The sequence below is a fragment of the Pristiophorus japonicus genome, chromosome 3 (assembly GCF_044704955.1).
Source record: "Pristiophorus japonicus isolate sPriJap1 chromosome 3, sPriJap1.hap1, whole genome shotgun sequence".
NCBI classification, from domain to species: domain Eukaryota; kingdom Metazoa; phylum Chordata; class Chondrichthyes; family Pristiophoridae; genus Pristiophorus; species Pristiophorus japonicus.
In genome coordinates this window covers 42,201,895-42,228,154 of record NC_091979.1, presented here as the reverse complement: position 1 = coordinate 42,228,154, position 26,260 = coordinate 42,201,895, and the positions used below count along the sequence as shown (strand labels likewise).

The following is a 26,260-nucleotide window of genomic DNA, read 5'->3' as shown; positions in this document are numbered from 1 at the left end:
CACTAGTCACTGCCTGCCATTCTGAAAAGTACCCATTTACTCCTACTCTTTGCTTCCTGTCTGACAACCAGTTCTCAATCCATGTCAGCACACTACCCCCAATCCCATGTGCTTTAACTTTGCACATTAATCTCTTGTGTGGGACCTTGTCGAAAGCCTTCTGAAAGTCCAAATATACCACATCAACTGGTTCTCCCTTGTCCACTTTACTGGAAACATCCTCAAAAAATTCCAGAAGATTTGTCAAGCATGATTTCCCTTTCACAAATCCATGCTGACTTGGACCTATCATGTCACCTCTTTCCAAATGCGCTGCTATGACATCCTTAATAATTTTACCCACTACTGAGGTCAGGCTGACCGGTCTATAATTCCCTGTTTTCTCTCTCCCTCCATTTTTAAAAAGTGGGGTTACATTGGCTACCCTCCACTCAATAGGAACTGATCCAAAGTCAATGGATCAGTTGGAAAATGACTGTCAATGCATCCGCTATTTCCAAGGCCACCTCCTTAAGTACTCTGGGATGCAGTCCATCAGGCCCTGGGGATTTATCGGCCTTCAATCCCATAAATTTCCCCAACACAATTTCCCGACTAATAAGGATTTCCCTCAGTTCCTCCTCCTTACTAGACCCTCTGACCCCTTTTATAACCGGAAGGTTGTTTGTGTCCTCCTTAGTGAATACCGAACCAAAGTACTTGTTCAATTGGTCTGCCATTTCTTTGTTCTCCGTTATGACTTCCCCTGATTCTGACTGCAGGGGACCTACGTTTGTCTTTACTAACCTTTTTCTCTTTACATATATCTATAGAAACTTTTGCAATCCGTCTTAATGTTCCCTGCAAGCATCTTCTCGTACTCCATTTTCCCTGCCCTAATCAAACCCTTTGTCCTCCTCTGCTGAGTTCTAAATTTCTCCCAGTCCCCGGGTTTGCTACTATTTCTGGCAAATTTGTATGCTACTTCCTTGGCTTTAATACTATCCCTGATTTCCCTTGATAGCCACGGTTGAGCCACCTTCCCTTTTTTATTTTTACGCCAGACAGGAATGTACAATTGTTGTAGTTCATGCATGCGGTCTCTAAATGTCTGCCATTGCCCATCCACAGTCAACCCCTTAAGTATCATTCGCCAATCTATCCTAGCCAATTCACGCCTCATACCTTCAAAGTTACCCTTCTTTAAGTTCTGGACCATGGTCTCTGAATTAACTGTTTCATTCTCCATCCTAATGCAGAATTCCACCATATTATGGTCACTCTTCCCCAAGGGGCTTCGCACAACGAGATTGCTAATTAATCCTCTCTCATTACACAACACCCAGTCTAAGATGGCCTCCCCCCTAGTTGGTTCCTCGACATATTGGTCTAGAAAACCATCCCTTATGCACTCCAGGAAATCCTCCTCCACTGTATTGCTTCCAGTTTGGCTAGCCCAATCTATGTGCATATTAAAGTCACCCATTATAACTGCTACACCTTTATTGCATGCACCCCTAATTTCCTGTTTGATGCCCTCCCCAACATCCCTATTACTGTTTGGAGGTCTGTACACAACTCCCACTAACGTTTTTTGCCCTTTGGTGTTCTGCAGCTCTACCCATATAGATTCCACATCATCCAAGCTAATGTCCTTCCTAACTATTGCATTAATCTCCTCTTTAACCAGCAATGCTACCCCACCTCCTTTTCCTTTTATTCTATCCTTCCTGAATGTTGAATACCCCTGGATGTTGAGCTCCCAGTCCTGATCATCCCGGAGCCACGTCTCCGTAATCCCAACCACATCATATTTGTTAACATCTATTTGCATAGTTAATTCATCCACCTTATTACGGATACTCCTTGCATTAAGACACAAAGCCTTCAGGCTTGTTTTTTTAACACCCTTTGCCCTTTTAGAATTTTGCTGTACAGTGGCCGTTTTTGTTCTTTGCCTTGGATTTCTCTGCCCTCCACTTTTCCTCATCTCCTTTCTGTCTTTTACTTTTGTCTCCTTTTTGTTTCCCTCTGTCTCCCTGCATTGGTTCCCATCCCCCTGCTATATTAGTTTAACTCCTCCCCAACAGCACTAGCAAACACTCCCCCTAGGACAATGGTTCCGGTCCTGCCCAGGTGCAGACCATCCGGTTTGTACTGGTCCCACCTCCCCCAGAACCGGTTCCGATGCCCCAGGAATTTGAATCCCTCCCTGCTGCACCACTGCTCAAGCCACGTATTCATCTGCAATATCCTGCAATTCCTACTCTGACTAGCACGTGGCACTGGTAGCAATCCCGAGATTACTACTTTTGAGGTCATAGAAACATAGAAACATAGAAAATAGGTGCAGGAGTAGGCCATTCGGCCCTTCTAGCCTGCACCGCCATTCAATGAGTTCATGGCTGAACATTCAACTTCAGTACCCCATTCCTGCTTTCTCGCCATACCCCTTGATCCCCCGAGTAGTAAGGACCTCATCTAACTCCTTTTTGAATATATTTAGTGAATTGGCCTCAACAACTTTCTGTGGTAGAGAATTCCACAGGTTCACCACTCTCTGGGTGAAGAAGTTCCTCCGCATCTCGGTCCTAAATGGCTTACCCCTTATCCTTAGACTGTGACCTCTGGTTCTGGACTTCCCCAACATTGGGAACATTCTTCCTGCATCTAACCTGTCTAACCCCGTCAGAATTTTAAATGTTTCTATGAGGTCCCCTCTCATTCTTCTGAACTCCAGTGAGTACAAGCCCAGTTGATCCAGTCTTTCTTGATAGGTCAGTCCCGCCATCCCGGGAATCAGTCTGGTGAACCTTCGCTGCACTCCCTCAATAGCAAGAATGTCCTTCCTCAGGTTAGGAGACCAAAACTGTACACAATACTCCAGGTGTGGCCTCACCAATGCCCTGTACAACTGTAGCAACACCTCCCTGCCCCTGTACTCAAATCCCCTTGCTATGAAGGCCAACATGCCATTTGCTTTCTTCACCGCCTGCTGCACCTGCATGCCAACCTTCAATGACTGATGTACCATGACACCCAGGTCTTGTTGCACCTCCCCTTTTCCTAATCTGTCACCATTCAGATAATAGTCTGTCTCTCTGTTTTTACCACCAAAGTGGATAACCTCACATTTATCCACATTATACTTCATCTGCCATGCATTTGCCCACTCACCTAACCTATCCAAGTCGCTCTGCAGCCTCACAGCATCCTCCTCGCAGCTCACACTGCCACCCAACTTAGTGTCATCCGCAAATTTGGAGATACTACATTTAATCCCCTCATCTAAATCATTAATGTACAGTGTAAACAGCTGGGGCCCCAGCACAGAACCTTGCGGTACCCCACTAGTCACTGCCTGCCATTCTGAAAAGTCCACATTTACTCCTACTCTTTGCTTCCTGTCTGACAACCAGTTCTCAATCCATGTCAGTACACTACCCCCAATCCCATGTGCTCTAACTTTGCACATCAATCTCTTGTGTGGGACCTTGTCGAACGCCTTCTGAAAGTCCAAATATACCACATCAACTGGTTCTCCCTTATCCACTCTACTGGAAACATCCTCAAAAAATTCCAGAAGATTTGTCAAGCATGATTTCCCTTTCACAAATCCATGCTGACTTGGACCTATCATGTCACATCTTTCCAAATGCACTGCTATGACATCCTTAATAATTGATTCCATCATTTTACCCACTACTGAGGTCAGGCTGACCGGTCTATAATTCCCTGTTTTCTCTCTCCCTCCTTTTTTAAAAAGTGGGGTTACATTGGCTACCCTCCACTCCATAGGAACTGATCCAGAGTCAATGGAATGTTGGAAAATGACTGTCAACGCATCCACTATTTCCAAGGCCACCTCAAGTACTCTGGGATGCAGTCCATCAGGCCCTGGGGATTTATCGGCCTTCAATCCCATCAATTTCCCCAACACAATTTCCCGGCTAATAAGGATTTCCCTCAGTTCCTCCTCCTTACTAGACCCCCCGACCCCTTTTATAACCGGAAGGTTGTTCGTGTCCTCCTTCGTGAATACCGAACCAAAGTACTTGTTCAATTGATCCGCCATTTCTTTGTTCCCCGTTATGACTTCCCCTGATTCTGACTGCAGGGGACCTACGTTTGTCTTTACTTTTTAAATTAGCTCCTAGCTCCTTAATTTCGTTTCGTAGGACCTCATCCCTTTTTTTACCTATGTCGTTGGTACCAATGTGCACCACAACAACTGGCTGTTCTCACTCCCTTTTTAGAATGTCCTGCACCCGCTCCGAGACATCCTTGACCCTTGCACCAGGGAGGCAACATACCATCCTGGAGTCTCGGTTGCGGCCGCAGAAATGCCTATCTATTCCCCTCACAATTGAATCCCCCATCACTATCGCTCTCCCACTATTTTTCCTGCCCTTCTGTGCGACAGAGTCAGCCACGGTGCTATGAACTTGGCTGCTGCTGCCCTCCCCTGATGAGTCATCCCGCTCAACAGCACTCAAAGCAGTGTATCTGTTTTGCAGGGGGATGACCACAGGGGACCCCTGCACTACCTTCCTTGCACTGCTCTTCCTGCTGGTCTTCCATTCCTGGCCTTCCTCCTGCGGTAAGACCAACTCGCTACATGTGCTACTCACGTTGTTCTCAGCATCGTGGATGCTCCAGAGTAAGTCCACCCTTAGCTCCAATTCTGCAACGCGGTCCGTCAGGAGCTGGAGGCGAATACACTTCCCGCACATGTAGTCGTCAGGGACACCAGAAGCATCCCTGAGTTCCCACATGGTACAGGAGGAGCATATCACATGACCGAGCTCCCCTGCCATGACTTAACCCTTAGATACACTTAAATTGGCAACAACAATGTTAAAAGTTACTGACTGTTATAGAAGAGAAAAAAGAAAAACTACTCACCAATCTAGCCGATCACTTACCACCTTGGCTGTGACGTCACCTTTGTTTCTTTCTACTTCTTTTTTGCCTTCTCCCTGCAGCTGCACCAGTACGCCTCTCGCCGACCCCGGACTTGCGCTGCTCCGAGCTCCCACCTCCTCGACTGACTGCTCGACTCCCGCTGGCCTTTATAGGCCTCTCGCCGACCCCGGACTCGCGCTGCTCCGAGCTCCCGCCTCCTCGACTGACTGCTCGAACTGCTCGACTCCCGCTGGCCTTTATAGGCCTCTCGCCGACCCCGGACTCGCGCTGCTCCGAGCTCCCGCCTCCTCGACTGACGGCTCGAACTGCTCGACTCCCGCTGGCCTTTATAGGCCTCTCGCCGACCCCGGACTCGCGCTGCTTCGAGCCCCCGCCTCCTCGACTGTCTTTCTCCGTCTTAAATATATTCAATGACCCAGACTCCACAGCTATCTGGAGCAGAGAATTCCATAGATTTACAACCCTCAGAGAAAAAATTTCTCTTCATCTCAGTTTTAAATGGGTGGCCCCTTATTCTAACACTATGTCCCCTAGTTTTAATTTCCCCTATGAGTGGAAACATCCTCTCTGCATCCACCTTGTCAAGCCCCCTCATTATCTTATATGTTTCAAGAAGATCACCTCTCATTCTTCTGAACTCCAATGTGTATAGGCTCAGCCAATTCAACCTATCCTATTAAATCATGCTTTTTAAATAATTCTTAATGCTGACATGGTGCCTCCCGCCAATAATTATAGCACCGATCTTGTTCAGGATTTCAGCTGTACTAATGTAGTACTGATGCAGATTCCACCCCAAAAAATAAAGTTCCCACACATACACCCTGGCCAACTATTATATGGAGGATGCCTTAACTGGTCAGCACAACCCAAAACTCAGTCAACATTTTAAATATTTACACTTTGTCACCACCATGGAGAATGATAAATCTGAACTGTGGGCAGCAGTTGTACTCACTTGGATCAGCCCAATGAGCAGACATGGACTTTCCCAGTCCTTTACATTCCAACTTCTAGTCGGAAGTAAATCCACTGCTGCCCACCTCAGGGAACAGATTACACAAATTAAAGTACAGAAAAACTAAACATGGGTTTGTTCAGACGGAAGATGAGAAAAAAAAGTTGCTGTGGATCTGATGCCGAAAGGGTTAAAGCCAGCCAGAGTATTCAAACATGAAAAGGTGCAGGACTTACAGTCACTCTGTATACACAGAGTGTGAGAGATGCTGGTGTTGGGTGATCTGAAAGGAAATGAATACTGACAAGCGTGAAATTAGTATCAACGCAATTCCCACAAGAGGCAACAAATGCAAGCCATTTGGAAACCTGACACAGCAGTCAAAAAATAAATAATCACAGCAATTTTAGGATTATTTAAGACCTTTAAAACATGCAAACAGCACAAATGTGATCCTGAAATTTGTCAATAAACCTGTATCATTTTATTCATCAAAAGCCAACCTATTTACACTGGGTTTCAAAATGAGCAAAAATAAAATTGACAGACATGCCAGTGGATAAATACTGGCCTTTCCAAAGAGGCTCTCTGTAGTATCTTAAAATATACACAGTTGAAACATTCATGATTTCAGGAAATGTCTTCCCTGGCAGTTGATAAGATGCTTTTAATTCTGAGAGGCGTCCTACAGTTCTGGAGAAAGAAATGCCACCTGGGAACACTGTGATTATGGAGTCTAATGCTGTGTTTATATTGCAGAATCACTTCAAGGAGGAGATCCAGGCTGCCAGTGCGATGGAATCCATTTCATTTATATTGGAGGGCAGGCCAAAACCAGCAAGCAGTTCGTACATGTGGTAGATTGCTCAAGCTCAGTCATTTGAAATTCAGGACATGCAACTTTATTTTCTGCCTGTAATTTTCTCAATTAACTGTGCAGTTGAGAATCTATGCATTGCCAATCTATGAATTGGCTGAGCAGTCAGCCTCTCCTCAGCAGCCAAAGATGATGGTGCCCTGCTAGGTGATGACTCTATTGGTACTACTGTCTCCAGAACCACCGGGAAGAATCATCTCTTCAGTTGCATCTCATCATCATAGGCGGTCCCTCGAACGAGGATGACTTGCTTCCACACCAAAAAAAATGAGTTCACAGATATTTCAATGAAGGACTGATATTCCAGTCCTGAACTCCAATTGAGGAGGTGGAAGATGCCTGTGCATGGATTTTTTTAACATGTGGTGGCCAGTGCACATCAGTCACCACACGGGCTTGGCAGAGCTAGGCTTTTATCCAGTGGCAAGGGTTAACCAGGACGACTGAAGACCTACTCTGCTGCACGGACCTAGTGCGCACACATATCGCAGTGTGGGCAAGCCCGTGCTTCTCAATGCCACTGGAGACAGCAGTGCCATCACACACAACTTTCAGCGCTGCTGCCAAAGTCAACACACCCGTGTCAGGTAAATACGACATAACCTCACTGCTTTGGGGAGGGGTCTTTTGCTTTAAGGTACAGCTGACTATGATCCAATTAAGAGAAATTTGCAGGACAAACTAGTCACACAATATTTTGTTGAAGTCCATCCGTGACAAGATGAGAGAAAAGAGGCTCCAAAACGTGCACAGAAAGTGACGTCCTTCCTGCATTTAAACAAAAATGAGTTTCAGAATGTGGGCGACACCGGCATTTATTGCCCATCCCTAGCTGCTCTTCAGAAGATGGTTGGTCGCCTTCTTCGTGAACCGCTGCAGTCTGTGTGATGAAGGTGCTCTCACAATGCTGTTAGGTTGGGAGACCAGGCCCTCAAAACTGCCACCAAGCTCATGGTCTACAGGGCTGTAGTAATACCTGCCCTCCTGTATGGCTCAGAGACATAGACCATGTACAGTAGCACCTCAAGTCACTGGAGAATATCACCAACGATGTCGCCGCAAGATCCTACAAATCCCCTGGGAGGACAGGCGCACCAACATCAGCATCCTCATCCAGGCTAACATCCCCAGCATTGAAGCACTGATCACACTCGATCAGCTCCACTGGGCAGGCCACATTGTCCGCATGCCAGACATGAGACTCCCAAAGCAAGTGCTCTACTTGGAGCTCCTTCATGGCAAACGAGCCAAAGGTGGGCAGCGGAAACATTACAAGGACACCCTCAAAGCCTCCCTGATAAAGTGCGACATCCCCACTGACACCTGGGAGTCCCTAGCCCAAGATCGCCCTAAATGGAGGAAGTGCATCCGAGAGGGCGCTGAGCACCTCGAGTCTCAACGCGAGAGCATGCAGAAATCAAGCGCAGGCAGCAGAGAGCGTGCGGCAAACCAGTACCACCCACCCCTTCCCACCTGTGACAGAGTCTGTGGCTCTCATATTGGACTGTTCAGCCACCAAAGAACTCACTTCAGGAGTGGAAGCACGTCTTCCTTGATTCCGAAGGACTGCCTATGATGATGATGAGGTTGGGAGTTCCAGGATTTTGACCCAGGATCTTCGACACAATGGGCCTGAAATCTCGCTCCCCACGGGCACGTACGAAGTGGGCACGTGCCCGTGAGGTCCCCGCAAGTTCTGGGTTTAGGTGTGCGAAGCGCATGAACCTAAACCCAGCACTTGTAATCTGCCAAAAACTGTTTTGCCAGATCGCATGCATGCAAAGGAAAAGGGCCTCCGCGGGCAGAGAGTCAGATTATTTGACCAACTCCTGCCCAGCGAATGTCCTTCTAATTCTTCTGTGTAAGGCTTGCTATTACCAGCTTAAGAGTTTTAAAAAACAGAAAAATCAAATGTCAATCATTCATTTATATACTAAAAACCTTGTCCATTAAGGTTAGTTTATTTTTAGCCCCGTTAAAAGATATTAAAAAGAAATTCAAAAAAATAAATCTTTGGATAAAATATTTAATGAAATTGCATTTTAATTAATTTTAAATATGATTTATGCTTTAAAAATTTATTTTCAGTGTTTTTGGGAGTATTCCCATTCATACTTACGGCAGCACCGTATTTCAAGAATGACTAAAAATATGAACGAGGATCCCCCTGCTCTGATAGGTTGGGCTGGTCCACGTGATCCCAGAGATCCGTACGAAACCCGTACCATCCTGGGATACGTGGGCCCCTACACTGGCCTTTGCGTAGAGCTCCAGGACCACAAGTCGCCGATCCTCCGGGACCACCAGATACTTTCGGAGAAATTATTGCGGTCGGAGGCATCCGCCCGTGGGAAGCCTTCAATCGCAACTTCTGGGCCATTGTATTATATTTTGGTAATGATATACATATAACGTGTCTGCTAAACTGACTTGACACACTTTTGTATCAATTTTCCTCTGCTTTGTGGCTAGGGTAGGCCTATTTCCTGGAAACAAGGCAGTGTTTACCGATTATGCCGGTTCACCGCCCCTGTGTGCATCATGTGCACTTCTGGGGTATCCTGTCAGTGTAGGTGGAGAGCTCCTGTCTGAAACAAGTCAGCACATTTAAATCATATGGCAATATCGCAGGGGTTATGTCAGCATACCTGCCGCTTCTAAAGTGTTTGCTTTTAAGGGCTAGCAAAGAAGACCAGTGATACTGGAGGCCACCTGGCTACTCCTGCAGCGTGAAGTACTCAATGCCTGTGGCCATTACCTCTGCTGTAGGCCTATCAGACCGACAGCAATGGTCATTCCTGTGCCAAGGAGAAATTTACACCATGCTTTTGGCAACAACTGGCAAATACCAGGGTTTCAGGTCCATTTGGGTGGACTGCAATTCGGGAGGGAGGGGAACAGCAAAATCATCTTCTTTATATCCTTTTCAGTAGTGGTACATTAGTGTGTCACACAATAGTGTACTGGCAAAATTAAAAGTGCAGTAAGACATTCAAGAACATATCTGATGATCATTGGACTGTAGTTTGGGGGCTGGATGGTGCAGTATGGGTCTGATCATATCCAATATTTCCCTCTCCTAATTCCACGTATAATTGCAGTCAAGTAGTTAACTTGTAGAGCTACAGAATACCCATGTATTACAGGGAGGATTATCGAATACTGCTCAACATTCATCATCTGTGACAATATACTGAGGGTTTATAAATATGAATTATTATTTTAAAAATCAATTTGTTCTTGATGTAGGCAATCCGTGCCTGAAGGGCAGGCACAGTGAAGAAAATAAGTCGAAATTAAATTTTAAAATCTATCTCAAAAGTAGAATGAAAAAACATTTCAACATCTTCCCTACATTCTGCTCTGTGCTTTGCTGTGCAGTGGTTGGCTGCATTAATGTGAAGAGACTGGAATCAAGTTCCGTAATGGGACAGGTGCTGAGCATTTTCATCCAGGCAAAAACATATCTTTGTAATTAAAATCAAGTTAGCAGGAGCAATTATAACCAATAGTTTATGTGGTTTGTCTGTCAACATCAAGCACAGATACCTTTTGATGGCTGGATTATGTATAAAGAATTCTGTATTAGATGGTACCAGAAGACTGAAAGAGAAGGGATAATCATCTGTGGCTAACAAAGGAAATAAGGGATGGTATCAAATTGAAAACAAGAGTATACAATGTGGTCAAGACTAGTAGGAGGCCAGAGGGTTGGGAAACTTTTAAAAGCCAGCAAAAAGCGACTAAGAAAATGATAAAGAGAGGGAAGATAGATTATGAAAGTAAACTAGCACAAAATATAAAGAGAGATAGTAAGAGTTTCTACAGGTACATTAAAAGGAAAAGAGTGGCTAAAGTAAATGTTGGTCCCTCAGAGGTTGAGACTGGGGAATTAATAATGGAGAGCTGGGAAACGGCAGAGACATTGAAAAAATATTTTAAATCGGTCTTCATGGTAGGAGACACTAAAAACATAGAAACATAGAAAATAGGAGCAGTAGTAGGCCATTCGGCCCTTCAAGTCTGCACCGCCATTCAATATAATCATGGCTGATCCTCTATCTCAACACCATATTCCACTTTTTCCCCATACCCCTTGATGCCTTTTGTTTCTAGAAATCTATCTATCTCCCTCTTAAATATATTCAGTGACTTGGCCTCCACAGCCTTCTGTGGTAGAGAATTCCACAGAATCACCACCCTCTGAGTGAAAACATTTCTCCTCATCTCGGTCCTAATTTTTCTACCTTGTATCCTGAGACTGTGACCACTTGTTCTAGACTTTCAAGCCAGGGGAAATATCCTCCCCGCATCCAGTCTATCCAACCCAGTCAGAATTTTATACGTTTCAATGAGATCCTCTCTCATTCTTCTAAACTCCAGTGAATACAGGCCTAATCGACCCAATCTCTTCTCATACGACAGTCCTGCCATCCCAGGAATCAGTCTGGTGAACCTTCGCTGCACTCCCTCTATGGCAAGTATATCCGTTCTTAGGTAAGGAGAGCAAAACTGCACACAATATTCCATGTGCGGTCTCACCAAGACCCTGCATAACTGTAGTAAGACATCTTTGCTCCTGTATTCAAGGAAGGCCAACATACCATATGCCTTCCTAACTGCTTGCTGCACCTGCATGTTTGCTTTCAATGACTGGTGTACAAGGACACCAAGGTCCCTCTGTACATTGACACTTCCCAAGCCATCACCATTTAAATAATACTTTGTCCTTATGTTTTTCCGACCAAAGTGGATAACTTCACATTTATCTACATTATATTGCATCTGCCATGTGTTTGCCCGACATCCCAATAGTGGATAATCAAGGGGCTATAGGGAGGGAGGAACTTAATACAATCACTATCACTAAAGAAGTAGTATTCGGTAAAATAATGGAACTAAAGGCGGACAAGTCCCCTGGACCTGATGGCTTACATCCTAGGTGTAGTGTATGTAGGCATCTTTAGTAATGACTCCACGAGGCAGGGTATGATACTTAAACTGTGTAGTCCTGCAGTCCTTTATTTGCAGCTCCTCGAGCTGTGAGCTCCTTTTTATACTGGGTTACCTGCAGTGTGCAGGTAACCCTTAGGTCTCCAGCAGCAGCACCCTCTGGTGTACAGGTAAGGTGTGTACAGTGTAAGGGTACATTCAGTGTTGCATAACAGTGTTACAGACATCACACAGTAAACAGGCATGCATACACAACACTAGGGTCTTAAAAGAAGCGACTGCAGAGATAGTGGATGCATTGGTTGTAATCTACCAAAATTCCCTGGGTTCTGGGATGATCCCAGCGGATTGAAAAACCGCAAATATAATGCTCCTATTTAAAAAAGGAGGCAGACAAAAAGCAGGAAACTATAGACCAGTTAGCCTAACATCTGTCGTTGGGAAAATTCTGGAGTCCATTATTAAGGAAGCAGTAGCGGGACATTTGGAAAAGCAAAATTCAATCAAGCAGAGTCAGCATGGTTTTATGAAAGGGCAATCATGTTTGACAAATTTGCTGGAGTTCTTTGAGGATGTAATGAGCAGGGTGGATAAGAGGGAACCAGTGAATGTGGTGCATTTGGATTTCCAGAAGGTATTCGATAAGGTGCCACATAAAAGGTTACTGCATGATAAAAGTTCACGGGATTGGGGTCATATATTAGCATGGACAGAGGATTGACTAACAAACAGAAAACAGAGAGTTCGGATAAATGGGTCATTTTCCGGGTTGGCAAACAGTGACTAGTGGGGTGTCGCAGGGATCGGTGCTGGGGCCTCAACTATTTACAATCTATATTAATGACTTGGATGAAGGGACCGAGTGTAATGCAGCCAAGTTTGCTGATGATACAAAGATGGATGGGAAAGCAAATTGTGAGGAGGACACACAAAATCTGCAAAGGGATATATAAACAGGCTAAGTGAGTGGACAAAAATTTGGCAGATGGAATATAATAAAAAATAGAAAAGCAAATTATAATTTAAATGGAGAAAAATTGCAAAGTGCTGCAGTACAGAGGGACCTGGGGGTGCTTGTGCATGAAACACAAATAGTATGCAGGTACAGCAAGTAATCAGGAAGCCAAATGGAATGTTGGCCTTTATTGTAAGGGGGATGGAGTATAAAAGCAGAGAAGTCCTGCTGTAACTGTACAGAGTATTGGTGAGACCACACTTGGAGCACTGCGTACAGTTTTGGTCTCCTTATTTAAGGAAGGATATACTTGCATTGGAGGCTGTTCAGAGAAGGTTCACTCGGTTGATTCTGGAGATGAGGGGATTGACTTATGAAGATAGGTTGAGTAGGTTGGGTCTGTATTCACTGAAGTTCAGAAGAATGAGAGGTGATCTTATCGAAACATATAAGATAATAAGGGGGCTCGACAAGGTGGATGCAGAGAAGATATTTCCACTCATGGGGAAACTAAAACTAGGGGACATAGTCAGAATAAGGGGCCGCCCATTTAAAACTGAGATGAGGAGGAATTTCTTGTCTCTCGGGTTGTAAAGCTATTGAATTCTGTACCCCAGTGAGCTGTGAGGATGGGTCATTAAATATATTTAAGGCAGAGATACAGATTTTTGAGCAGAAAGGGAAAAAAGGGTTATGGGGAGCAGGCAGGGAAGTGGAGCTTAGTCCAAGATCAGATCAGCCAAGATGTTATTAAATGGCGGAGCAGGCTCGGGGGCCAAATGGCCTACTCCTGCTCCTATTTCTTATTTTCTTATGATGCTGTTTCTTATGAAAGCTAGTCTGTATTAAGGCAGTACTACAGCTGTGTCTGAGGTCCACAACCCATCATCTACCTCAGAAACATTCTCCCACAGACATCAAAATGCTGCTCCAATGCTATGCTATGCACTGATTAGTACTTTAATTCCCATCGCTCCGTTAGTGCGTTCAAATCCTATCCTCGACAGATGATCAATACGCAGCCTCCTAAATAATGAAATGGCAGCAGGAAGTACTGGCAATAAAGAGCAAGGCAGTCAGCACCTCATACAGACAAAAGAAAGCTGAATATTTTAGCTGAAATCAGAACTGAGTTCTGATGAACGATCCCATCCAGAAATACTAACTATCGTTCTCTTTCAGACACCAACATTTCTGCTTTAAATTCAGAATTCCTACATTGACGGGCACTTTATCCCATGAGTAGTGAATTTTGCCATTCTTTAATCACAAAAAGACAAACAGGAATGGGATGGGATTTTTAAAAAAAAACACAATTGCATAAAATTGAAATGTATTTAGCAAAAATCTGCTGCAGTTTGTTATATTTCATGATGTAATTGCCCAGAGAATTTGCAACGGCATGGAAATTAATGTCCAGATTGAAATAACATTGAAAATGAACCAAAAAACAAGTTTGAGTCATACCTATACTGGAGCGCGTGTTGGAACGTTCCATTATTGTCCTCTTGCTGGGATTATTTAGGACTGAACGCTTGGCCAGGGATATGTCTGCTGTCACCCGTGTAATTGATATCCTATAACGAAAAGCAAGCAACACTTGTTCAGTCAGGCGGGTTTTGCTAATTGTGGTCATTACTTGTCACAGGTATTTAATTTACCTGTCAGTTCTCTGACACAAAATGCACCAAGTTACAATGGCCTAAAGCATATAAATAATTCTACTCAGAGTTCTGGTGAAGGGCCCTATCTGACCTGTTAACCTCTCATTCTCTTTCAGATGTCAGATGTCAGATTTCCAGTGGTCAGTTTTTCTTTTCATCACTCAATTTTTGTTTGCTTGCAGATTATTGAACATTAAAAAAGTGTTTTACAGTGGCACGGAATTCTCTAATGCTATAAAGTGCTTTAGTTAGAAATAAATTAAGTCTTATAGACTGTAATGTATTTGCTTCATGGTTTCTTTGCTTCAGAATTCATAGCAACACATAGCTATTAAGAACAAATTGGTTTATTAGCAAAGATTTGACAATCACATTACACATTGCCAGTTCATCCACCAGGCTCACAACCACATGCCTCATTGTGGATCCCCTGAACTCAACTGGCTGGGGTTTTATTGAGTCTTGTGAACATCACATGACTGGCTAAGCCATTCTCAGCTCTATAGCTCTACAACTATTTGAGTTGTAATCAGAAAATCAAGTGTACCCTGATTAAAGGTGGGGGCACACTCCAAAGCACTTTTCAAGTGCCCCCTTGTTTTTTTTATTTTGTTTGTATTTTTTTGAGGGCTCTAAAACACAAATTATTCAAGTGCCCCATGGCTAAAAGGGTGGGGGAGGGAGGCACTAAAACCGACACAACAAACAAATTAAACTTTAGACAAAATATCAAATTAAAATTTGGTTGCCGGGGGTGATGATACACTCCAGTTTCTGTAGCTCTTCAACTATTTTTGGTGTAAAACAATAAATTAAGTGCCCCCTGATTAAAGGGAGGGATACACCAAACAAGTGCCCCCTTGTTTTTTTTTTCAGGGCACTGAAACACAAATATATAAGTGCTCCCTGGCTAAAAGGGGTGGGGGCGCGGGGGGTGGTGGGGGGGCGGCACTAACACCGGCAAATTAAACAAATGAAACTTTAGACAAACAAAGTTAAAATTTGGTTGCCAGGGGTGATGATGCACTCTAGTCTCTATAGCTCCACAACTATTTTTGTATCTACAGCTCTACAAAAAAACGGGATGAGGTCCCACAAGCTGAATTTAGGGAGCTAGGAGTTAAATTAAAAAGTAGGACCTCAAAGGTAGTAATCTCAAGATTGCTACCAGTGCCACGTGCTAGTCAGAGTAGGATTCGCAGGATAGCTCAGATGAATACGTGGCTTGAGGAGTGGTGCAGAAGGGAGGGATTCAAATTCCTGGGACATTGGAACCGGTTCTGGGGGAGGTGGGACCAGTACAAATCGGACGGTCTGCACCTGGGCAGGACCGGAACCAATGTCCTAGGGGAAGTGTTTGCTAGTGCTGTTGGGGAGGAGTTAAACTAATACGGCAGGGGGCTGGGAACCTATGCAGGGAGACACAGGGAAGTAAAATAGGGGCAGAAGCAAAAGATACAAAAAAGAAAATTAAAAGTGGAGGGCAGAGAAACCCAAGGCAAAAATCAAAAAGGGCCACATTGTAGCAAAATTCTAAAGGGGCAAAGTGTGTTAAAAAGACAAGCCTGAAGGCTCTCTGCTTCAATGCGAGGAGTATTCATAATAAGGTGGACGAATTAACTGCACAGGCAGCAATTAATGAATATAATATAATTGGCATCACGGAGACATGGCTCCAGGGTGACCAAGGCTGGGAACTCAACATCCAGCGGTATTCAACATTCTGGAAGGATAGACAGAAAGGAAAAGGAGGTGGGGTAGTGTTGCTGGTAAAAGAGGAAATTAATTCAATAGTAAGGAAGGACATTAGCTTGGATGATGTGGAATCTGTATGGGTGGAGCTGTGGAATACCAAAGGGCAGAAAACGCTAGTGGGAGTTGCGTACAGACCACCAAACAGTAGTAGTGAGGTTGGGGACAGCATCAAACAAGAAATTAAGGATGCGTGCAATAAAAGTACAGCAGTTATCATGGGCGACTTTAATCTAAATATAGATTGGGCTAACCAAACTGGTAGCAATACGGTAGAGGAGGATTTCCTGAAGTGTATTAGGGATGGTTTTCTGGACCTATATGTCGAGGAACCAACTAGAGGGCTGGCATGGGTGATGTGTAATGAGAAAGGATTAATTAGCAATCTTGTTGTGCGAGGCCCCTTGGGGAAGAGTGACCATAATATGGTAGAATTCTTTATTAAGATGGAGAGTGACAAAATTAATTCAGAGACTAGGGTCCTGAACTTAAGGAAAGGTAACTTCGATGGTATGAGACGTGAATTGGCTAAAATTGACTGGCAAATGATACTTAAAGGGTTGACGGTGGATAGGCAATGGCAAAATTTTAAGATCACATGGATGAACTTCAACAATTGTACATCCGTCTCTGGAGTAAAAATAAAACGGGGAAGGTGGCTCAACCGTGGCTAACAAGAGAAATTAAGGATAGTGTTAAATCCAAGGAAGAGACATATAAATGGGCCAGAAAAAGCAGCAAACCTGAGGACTGGGAGAAATTTTGAATTCAGCAGAGGAGGACAAAGTGTTTAGTTAGGAGGGGGAAAATAGAATATGAGAGGAAGCTTGCCGGGAACATAAAAACTGACTGCAAAAGCTTCTATAGATATGTGAAGAGAAAAAGATTAGTGAAGACAAATGTAGGTTACTTGCAGTCAGATTCAGGTGAATTTATAATGGGGAACAAAGAAATGGCAGACCAGTTGGTTCTGTCTTCACGAAGGAAGACACAAATAACTTTCCGAAAGTACTAGGAGACCGAGGGTCGAGTGAGAAGGAGGAATTGAAGGATATCCTTATTAGATGGGAAATTGTGTGAGGGAAATTGATGGGATTGAAGGCCGATAAATCCCCGGGGCCTGATAGTCTGCATCCCAGAGTACTTAAGGAAATGGCCCAAGAAATAGTAGATGCAATGGTGATCATTTTCCAACATTCTTTAGACTCTGGATCAGTTCCTATGGACTGGAGGGTAGCTAATATCTCCCTCATTTTTAAAAAAGTGGTGTGAGAGAAAACGGGTAATTATAGACCGATTAGCCTGACATCAGTAGTGGGGAAAATGTTGGAATCAATTATTAACGATGAAATAACAGCGCATTTGAAAAGCAGTGACAGGAGCGGTCCAAGTCAGCATGGATTTATGAAGGGGAAATCATGCTTGACAAATCTTCTGGGATTCTTTGAGGATCTAACTAATAGAGTGGACAAGGGAGAACCAGTGCATGTGGTGTCTTTGGACTTTCAAAAGGCTTGTGACAAGGTCCCACACAAGAGATTGGTGTGCAAAATTAAAGCACATGATATTGGGGGTAATGTACTGGTGTGGATAGAGAACTCTTTGGCAGACAGGAAGCAGAGAGTCGGGATAAACGGGTCCTTTTCAGAATGGCAGGCAGTGACTAGTGGGGTGCCACAGGGCTCAGTGCTGGGACCCCTGCTATTTATAATCTACTTTACTGATTTGGATGAAGGAATTGAGTGTAATATCTCCAAGTTTGCAGTTGACACTAAGCTGGGTGGCGGTGTGATCTGTGAGGGGGACGCTAAGAGGCTGCAGGGTGACTTGGACAGGTTAGGTGAGTGGGCAAATGCATGGCAGATGCAGTACAATGTGGATAAGTGTGAGGTTATCCACTTTGGGGGAAAAAACCCAAAGGCAGAATATTATCTGAATGGCGGAAGATTAGGAAAAGGGGAGTGCAACGAGACCCGAGTGTCATGGTACATCAGTCATTGAAAGTTGGCATGCAGGTACAGCAGGCGGTGAAGAAGGCAAATTGTATGTTGGCCTTCATAGCTAGGGGGTTTGAGTATAGGAACAGGGAGGTCTTACTTCAGTTGTACAGGGCCTTGGTGAGGCCTCACCTGGAATATTGTGTTCAGTTTTGGTCTCATAATCTGAAGAAGGACATTCTTGCTATTGAGGGAGTGCAGCGAAGGTTCACCAGACTGATTCCCGGGATGGCTGGACTGACATATGAGGAGAGACTAGATCGACTGGACCTGTATTCACTGGAGTTTAGAAGCATGAGAGGGTATCTATTGGAGAGAAAGCAGGAAAGGGGTACTGAGGTGAATAAAGAGCCATGATCTTATTGAATGGTGGTGCAGGCTCAAAAGGCTGAATGGCCTACTCCTGCACCTATTTTCTATGTTTCTATGTTTCTAAACAGGTGCATACATTACACTGATGTTGTGCAATGTGTTTTTAAAACCGGCTTGCTGGCTTAGTCAAAGAAGACAGGTCACGAAGTACTGGAAGAGAAATGTGGGAAAGGATTTTGCTCACCTTCCATCAAATCGGTGCTTTAGGAAGTCAAAGAGAGCTTTCTGCATCATGTCCGTTACCTGTACATGGGGAAGGATTAGAAAGGGAAGAATGGATGTTGATCGGAGAAAGAGAGAATCACAGAAGGTGAAAGTAATTATCGAGATTTCGTACAGATCTGATCAACCTGTCTTAAAAAAAAAACTAACAGCCGAATTAGTAAAACATATTCTGAGTGATTCCTGTCTGTAACTATAAACAGCATGATTTTTATTCCCTATGGATGAAGCTAAATTGACCTTTTTGGTGCATTTTATCTATTTCAAACCGGCTATATGTAGAATTTCTGCCACTGTGGCAGTTTGTGGGTTCAACTACTGGTTCTGTGGTGGCAGGACCATGCCTTTATCTCTTCTATTAAGGAAGTCGAAATGAGGCACAACATTCACAACTGGCAGCAGCTCTTCCAAAGGTTTAGCTCTGGAGGCACCAGGTCTGAGAAATGTAGTAATGAGCGTTCAAAATGCATGACAGATTTGGTAGATACGATGGGACCAAAATTGTGTGCCGACCCATTTGGGGGCGGTAATAGCTGCGAGGTGGGAGTTCCTGTGCCAGGCGCAGAGGTTCAGCCCCACGACATATATTCGGCAGACCGCCCCTGAGAACAAGTGGAGTGCAAACTATCACGCTCCACTTGCTCTGTGGGGTGAGAGAGGAATTGAAGGACTCCGCGAAGGGCGCAGGGCTACGCGGTGGGACACGTGGCACTGTCACATAGACAGGGCACTCCCCTTTCATTAAAGGGGAGGGCCATGATGCCGACTCTCCGGGCGGGAAACAGGGCCATCCCTGGACCACCAGGGAGCGGGGTGCGTGGCAGCAGCCTGGCACACAAGCGGAGTGCCGGGCTGCAAGATCGCGGTATGGACCCTGCAATTGAGGAAGAAGGCCGCGAATGGTAAATCAGCCATTTTTTTGTTACATCCCCTTTAATTATAGCCCCGCGAGCGGCCTACAGTACGGTACGCGCCATCAGAAGCTGTTGCGGACATCGCCCATGGCAGCTTCAGGGGGGCGCGACCAAACTTTCGCTCAAGGGTGAAAACGGGTCGTTGCACCCTGTGATGACATTGTCATCGCCGACACAGTGGAGTGGGATGTTACTGGTTACCTCCAACGCTAAACTCCCACGGAATTTTGCGTGAGTCGGTAATGGTGCCGTGCCCGGGTGAAAAGTTGTTTGCGCCCAGTTAGGGCCCCTTGTGTACTTACATAGTGTTACATAGTATTTAATCTAGGCTGACACTCCAGTGCACTGCTGAGGGAGTGCTGCACATTCGGCTTTTGGATGAGATGTCAGGTGAACGTGAATGATCCCACGGCACTATTTTGAAGAGGAGCAGGGGAGTTATCCCCAGTGTCCTGGCCAATATTTATCCCTCAATCAGTATAACAAAAACTGGTTATCTGGTCATTATCACATTGATGTTTGTGGGAGCTTGCTACATGCAAACTGGTTGCCATGTTTTGTACATTACAACAGTGACTACACTCCAAAAGTATTACATTTACGATGTTTGGTGGTCGTGAAAGGCACTATATAAATGCAAGTCTTTCATCCTTTCTTTCTTCTTTCAATTACAGCACAAAAATATGCCATTTGGTCCATCAGGTTTATGCCGGTGTTTATGCTCCACAGAGCCTTCTCCCACCCTTCTTCATCTAACTCTATCAACATATCCCTCTAATCCTTTCTCCCTCATGTGTCTATCTAGGTTCCCCTTAAATGCATCCATGCCATTCGCCTTTACCACTCCCTGTGGTACCGAGTTCCACATTCTAATCACTCTCTGGGTAAAGACATTTCTCCTGAAGTCCCTGTTGGATTCATTAGTGAGTATTTTATAGAACTAGGTGCCCCTACTTCAACCAACTCACAAAATGGCTCCATTTATATTAATGAATCCTGGGTCGGGAGCGATAGGGTAAACTACTCCTCTAAGTGCTCTTAGCCTTCAATTAGACCAGTTGTACTCTTGTGCAACAGTTTCCTCACATGCCAGTGAATGGAGATTACTTTAAAAAGCACCTTGTACATGAAACGACTATGGTGTATGGGTTATGTGCAAGTGGGATTTCCGTGAGCTTTTGTTGATGTCAGATTTTTTTATCCATTCTGTTTACTGCAAAGGGGTTGGAGTATAAGAGTAAGGAAGTCTTGCTACAAGTGTACAGGGCCTTGGTGAGACCACACCTGGAGTACTGTGCACAGTTTGGGTCTCCTTATCTAAGGAAGGATATACTTGCCTTGGAGGCGGTACAACGGAGGTTCACTAGATTGATTCCTGAGATGAGAGGGCTGTCTTATGATGAGAGATTTTGTAGAATGGGCCTGTACTTTCTGGAGTTTCGAAGAATGAGAGGTGATTTCATTGAAACATACAAGATTCTAAAGGAGATTGACAGGGTAGATGCTGAGAGGTTGTTTCCCCTGGCTGGAGAGTCTAGAACTAGGGGTCACAGTCTCAGGATAAGGGGTAGGCCATTTAAGAGGAATTTCTTCACTCAGAGGGTTGTGAATCTTTGGAATTCTCTGCCCTAGGGGGCTGTGGATGCTGAGTCTCTGAATATATTCAAGGCTGAGATAGACAGATTTTGGGAGTCTAGGGAAATCAAGGGATATGGAGATCGGGCAGGAAAGTGGAATTGAGGTCGATGATCAGCCATGATCTTATTGAATGCTCGATGGGCTGCAGGGCCTACTCCTTCTATTTTTTATGCTCTTAAAGTTAAAGAAGATGAAAGAAATCACTGTTCGGGCAATACAGGACAGCAGGAGCAGTGGTCTTTTAAAATAATTATGCAGGATTGAGAAGTGGGAATCAAGGGATGAGCGTAGGGCAGGAGTTGAGTTCGAAGATGATATTGAGCAGGCTCAAGGGGCCGTATCATCTACTCCTGTTCCTATTTTTTATGTTTTTATGTTCTTATCCGTTACCAGCCAAAAGCTTCAATTTGTACCTCAAAATCCAAGGTGCAATCTCAGACTGAGATCAAAAATGAGTCTGGTTTTGTGACATTAACTGTTCCAAAAACACATTAGATTCAACTTGAAATGAGCTGTAACAAATACAAAGGGTCAGGTCACCATAATTTGTGTTAAATGCCAATAACATAGTAAAGCATTAAAGGGTCAGCATGCCCAACAGGCACATTTACAATTGAGTTCTGTTCAAACTGTCACTTATAATTACCAGTGCAATGTGAATCTGATTGATATCCCGAAGTAGCCCAAACTGGGACCTTGGTACATAAATTAGTGGATTTAAGCTCAGTTCAAATTATTTTAGTTTCTAAGTTGCCTGTATTTTTTTTTAAAACAGCCCAGACATGTAGATTAATCTTACTCACAGAGTGCTTTGCGCTTATTGGAGGAACTCTCTTGAGGATGCCCCAGCATGTTGCCCCACAGTGATGGGGCATAGATATACATCTGTGAATCCTTATATAGCGAGTTGCGGACTTCATGGTGCAATGGACGATTACTGAGGGGCTCTTCCGCTTGCATTATACACGCGGGGAAAGCCATCCCCTCCCATCTATATAGCTTTTCATTATTTTTTTATCACTGGAAAGCAAAAGCACTAAAGGGGAGAATATCTGCTTTGGTGCTCTCTGCACAACTTGGAATGTATATTGGGAGATTGTACACCTCAGGTCCATTCCTGACAGAAGATGGAAGAGCACAATATCTCAATCTGTGCTTCTGGCACATGATGGGAGCACTGAAGTGGAAAATCTTCCCTTAATCCAATCTCCAGTAACACTCAGTCAGCAAGCGTCTGAGACCATAACCGAAGGATAGGCAGGCCACAACTGCCCTTCCCTGGCATTATTATGAGTACAGAGGAACAAAATGTTCCACTTCCATTGTCCTTGTGTCGCTGTACATTGTTCTCCTGTCAGGGCAGATAATGGCCAACCAGTCACTGTCGTTAAGTGTTATGCTGGAGGCATAGAAATTAAGGTAGGTAGCTTAAAAATGAATTGATATCATTATAATACTTGGGGCCTGAGTGCTGTGTCAGGGAGTGAGTCTAATCTTAGGCAATAATAGGCAAATGATCATTCCCTGTCCCCATCAGGTTTAACCGTGGACCGGGTGTTTACAGCTGATGTCTAATGATGTAAAGATAAACATGTGTCTCGTTTCATTTGAAAAATTGGCGTGTAATTTGAATGATCTACTTCATACATAAATTATGTAAATGTGACCTGATGTACTCTGAGCACTGTAACCTAGTTAGGTTTGAAGCTGAAAGCAGATGGAGCCACAGGCTCTATGAGCATGGCAGAGCACCTATTTTTTTTCCACTCGAATGAAATGTTTTGTCCCCTACGCTTTAAAAAGGACTTTAGCTAGAGATTATTATTTAATAGACGAAATCTGCAGAACATGTTAGGGGAGTGTACTTCACATTTACAGTGCTACCATCTGCAGTACTGTTCTGCTGTAAGGCGCTCTATCGGTCCAGTAGTGCTGGATCTTAGTGTCTGGGTTCTACTTCAACTGAGCTGTCAGGATTGGGAGCAATTCCCGCGGTTCTGGAAAGGCTCAATTCATTAAACACCTTGCTGGGCCTCTCTCAATGGCTCGTTGACTTTATCCAGTGAGTAACTGACTTGAGAAGCCCAGGTTCCATTCCTCTGTGTGGAGTTAGATGATCTCAGAAGGGGGCAGTAATAATTAGGGGTTAATTTCAATTTTGGGGGAAGTAGTGTAAAACGGGAGATATTGGATCAGTTGCCCGTTATACATCTTTCCCGATTTTCAGATCCATAGATGTATAACAGGCAGCTGATCCGATATCTCCCATTTTACACTATCGCCCTAAGTCAAAGTTACCCTCAATGGGTTCGAGTAAGCAAAGGCAGTGCACATGTGTGAAGACCAAAGGTGGGCTCAGGCTAAATAGTCTATGGCCAAATAGTCTGTTGACATTCTCTGCCATTATCACATGTAAACAATGGCCATTTCAACAAAGTACCTGGATAAAGAGCTAATGCGTTCGAGAGAGGGGGCAGGGGGGAAAGGAGCAAATTAGTGAGCAAAAACATTTTTAAAAGTCACCTTGGTGACTGCAGTATGATGTTTCATCTCAGGGTATGGAATTCTGTGTTAGACATTCCTTCCTGCTGTGGGAGACCAGGTGAAAACAAGAGACATTGGGTTGAAATTGTTCTGAGCGACATTTATAATGACCAAATTACCACATTGGTGTGAAATTGTTCTTTTTAACACATTAATTAACCTGTTTAGTTTAAATGGGTTCACAGATGCTTTAAAGCAGTGCACAGTGGAATCTCAAGCGAACAATTTCACCCCTCAGTTAGGGAAACGAGATGGTATATATATTTGCCATAAGCAGGAGTTCCATTGCATTCCCAGGGAAGTTACGGCAGTAAAGTTTGAGCAGCTTCAAGGAAATTCCTGGCTTCATTCTTTGTGTGGTTTCATGGTCTGGATCAGTTACTAATTAAGGACCAGGTGAACTAACTTTAATAGGTGTCAGCTGTGGCTCAGTGGGTATCACCCTTGCTTCGAAGTCAGAAGATTGTATGTTCAAGCTCCACTCTATCGACTTGAGCACATAATCTCGGCTGACACTCTTTCAGATGAGGCATAAAATGATGACTCGTCTGCCCTTTCAGGTGGACATAAAAGATCATCATGGCAATATTTAGAAGAGTAGATAAGCTTAACATTATTTATTCTTCAACCAACATCACTAAAACAAATTATCTGGTCATGACCACATTACTGTTTGCAGGAACTTGCAGTGTATAAATTGGTTGCCGTGTTTCCTACATTACAACACTGACTGCACTTGAAAAAGTACTTAATTGGGTGTAAAGCACTTTGGGACGTTCCAAGGTCATGAAGGGTGCTATGTAAATGAAACATAGAAACATAGAAAATAGGTGCAGGGGTAGGCCCTTCGAGCCTGCACCGCCATTCAATAAGATCATGGTTGATCATTCCCTCAGTATCCCTTTTCTGCTTTCTCTCCATATCCCTTGATCCCCTTAGCCATAAGGGCCATATCTAACTCCCTCTTGAATATATCCAATGAAGTGGCATCAACAACTCTCTGCGGCAGGGAATTCCATCGGTTAACAACTCTCTGAGTGAAGAAGTTTCTCCTCATCTCAATCCTAAATGGCCTACCCTTTATCCTAAGACTATGTCCCCTGGTTCTGGACTTCCCCAACATCGGGAACATTCTTCCCATATCTAACCTGTCCAGTCCCGTCAGAATCTTATAAGTTTCTATGAAATCCCCTCTCATCCTTCTAAACTCCAGTGAATAAAGGCCCAGTTGATCCAGTCTCTCATAGAAACATAGAAAATAGGTGCAGGAGTAGGCCATTCGGCCCCTCGAACCTGCACCGCCATTCAATGAGTTCATGGCTGAACATGCAACTTCAGTACCCCATTCCTGCTTTCTCACCATACTGTTTGATCCCCCTAGTAGTAAGGACTACATCTAACTCCTTTTTGAATATATTTAGTGAATTGGCCTCAACAACTTTCTGTGGTAGAGAATTCCACAGGTTCACCACTCTCTGGGTGAAGACGTTTCTCCTCATCTCGGTCCTAAATGGCTTACCCCTTATCCTTAGACTGTGACCCCTGGTTCTGGACTTCCCCAACATTGGGAACATTCTTCCTGCATCTAACCTGTCTAAGCCCGTCAGAATTTTAAACGTTTCTATGAGTCCCCTCTCATTCTTCTGAACTCCAGTAAATACAAGCCCAGTTGCTCCAGTCTTTCTTGATATGTCAGTCCCGCCATCCCGGGAATCAGTCTGGTGAACCTTCGCTGCACTCCCTCAATAGCAAGAACGTCCTTCCTCAGATTAGGAGACCAAAACTGAACACAATACTCCAGGTGAGGCCTCACCAACGCCCTGTACAACTGCAGTAAGACCTCCCTGCTCCTATACCCAAATCCCCTCGCTATGAAGGCCAACATAGCATTGAAAGTCTTTCTTCATGTACTGTACTGAAATTAAATAATTAACTAGACAACCATATCAGATGGTACAGTATCAGAAAATAGCATTGGTGGGACACACAATATTAATTCTTGATCTTACTTGTCAACATAAAAGTATCAGAATGAATTTCTTCTCATGTCACCTGTATTAGAGCCAATTTATAGACCAAAGTCCTTAACTTCATAAATAATCATAGACAAGAAACCTTCAACTACCATGAGTGTGGCAGATAGAAGGACTGGTCGAATGTCAATTCAAATGAAAATCTATATTTTATCTCTCTACATGAAATTTTATCTTGGTTTTCTAAAATGGATTTCAGCCAGCAACTCCCTCCGCGTAGGAAGGTACTGTTTCTGTAGCTTGAAATTCAAAGTCAGGTCATTTGAAGCCCTTGTAGCCTGTTGAACAATAGATAATCAAATTATAAATCCTTCCTAGCAGGAGTGTCCAAGTGTGGCCCTACAGTCACAGACGGTTCCTGAGCCCTGGCTAACCATCTCTCGAACTCAGTCTTAGCTTCTCACCATTTACAAAATACACTGATCTATCTTTCTTGGATCCATAGTGGTTGGCCTCACACTTCCCCATGTTGAACT

At 44.1% G+C, this 26,260-nt stretch overlaps 1 protein-coding gene across 3 annotated transcripts in view; it reads right to left on the bottom strand.

Moving 5' to 3' along the window:
- Positions 1-26,260, bottom strand: part of cacnb4a (calcium channel, voltage-dependent, beta 4a subunit) — a 287,970-nt gene that overhangs the window by 43,760 nt on the left and 217,950 nt on the right. For all 3 annotated transcript variants that reach the window (XM_070875297.1, XM_070875299.1, XM_070875298.1), the window contains exons 8-9: positions 18,618-18,676; positions 14,116-14,225 (exon numbers count right to left, since the gene is read on the bottom strand). In XM_070875297.1, coding sequence (XP_070731398.1) covers positions 14,116-14,225; positions 18,618-18,676 — 169 coding nt within the window. The remainder of the gene's footprint in view (positions 1-14,115; positions 14,226-18,617; positions 18,677-26,260) is intronic.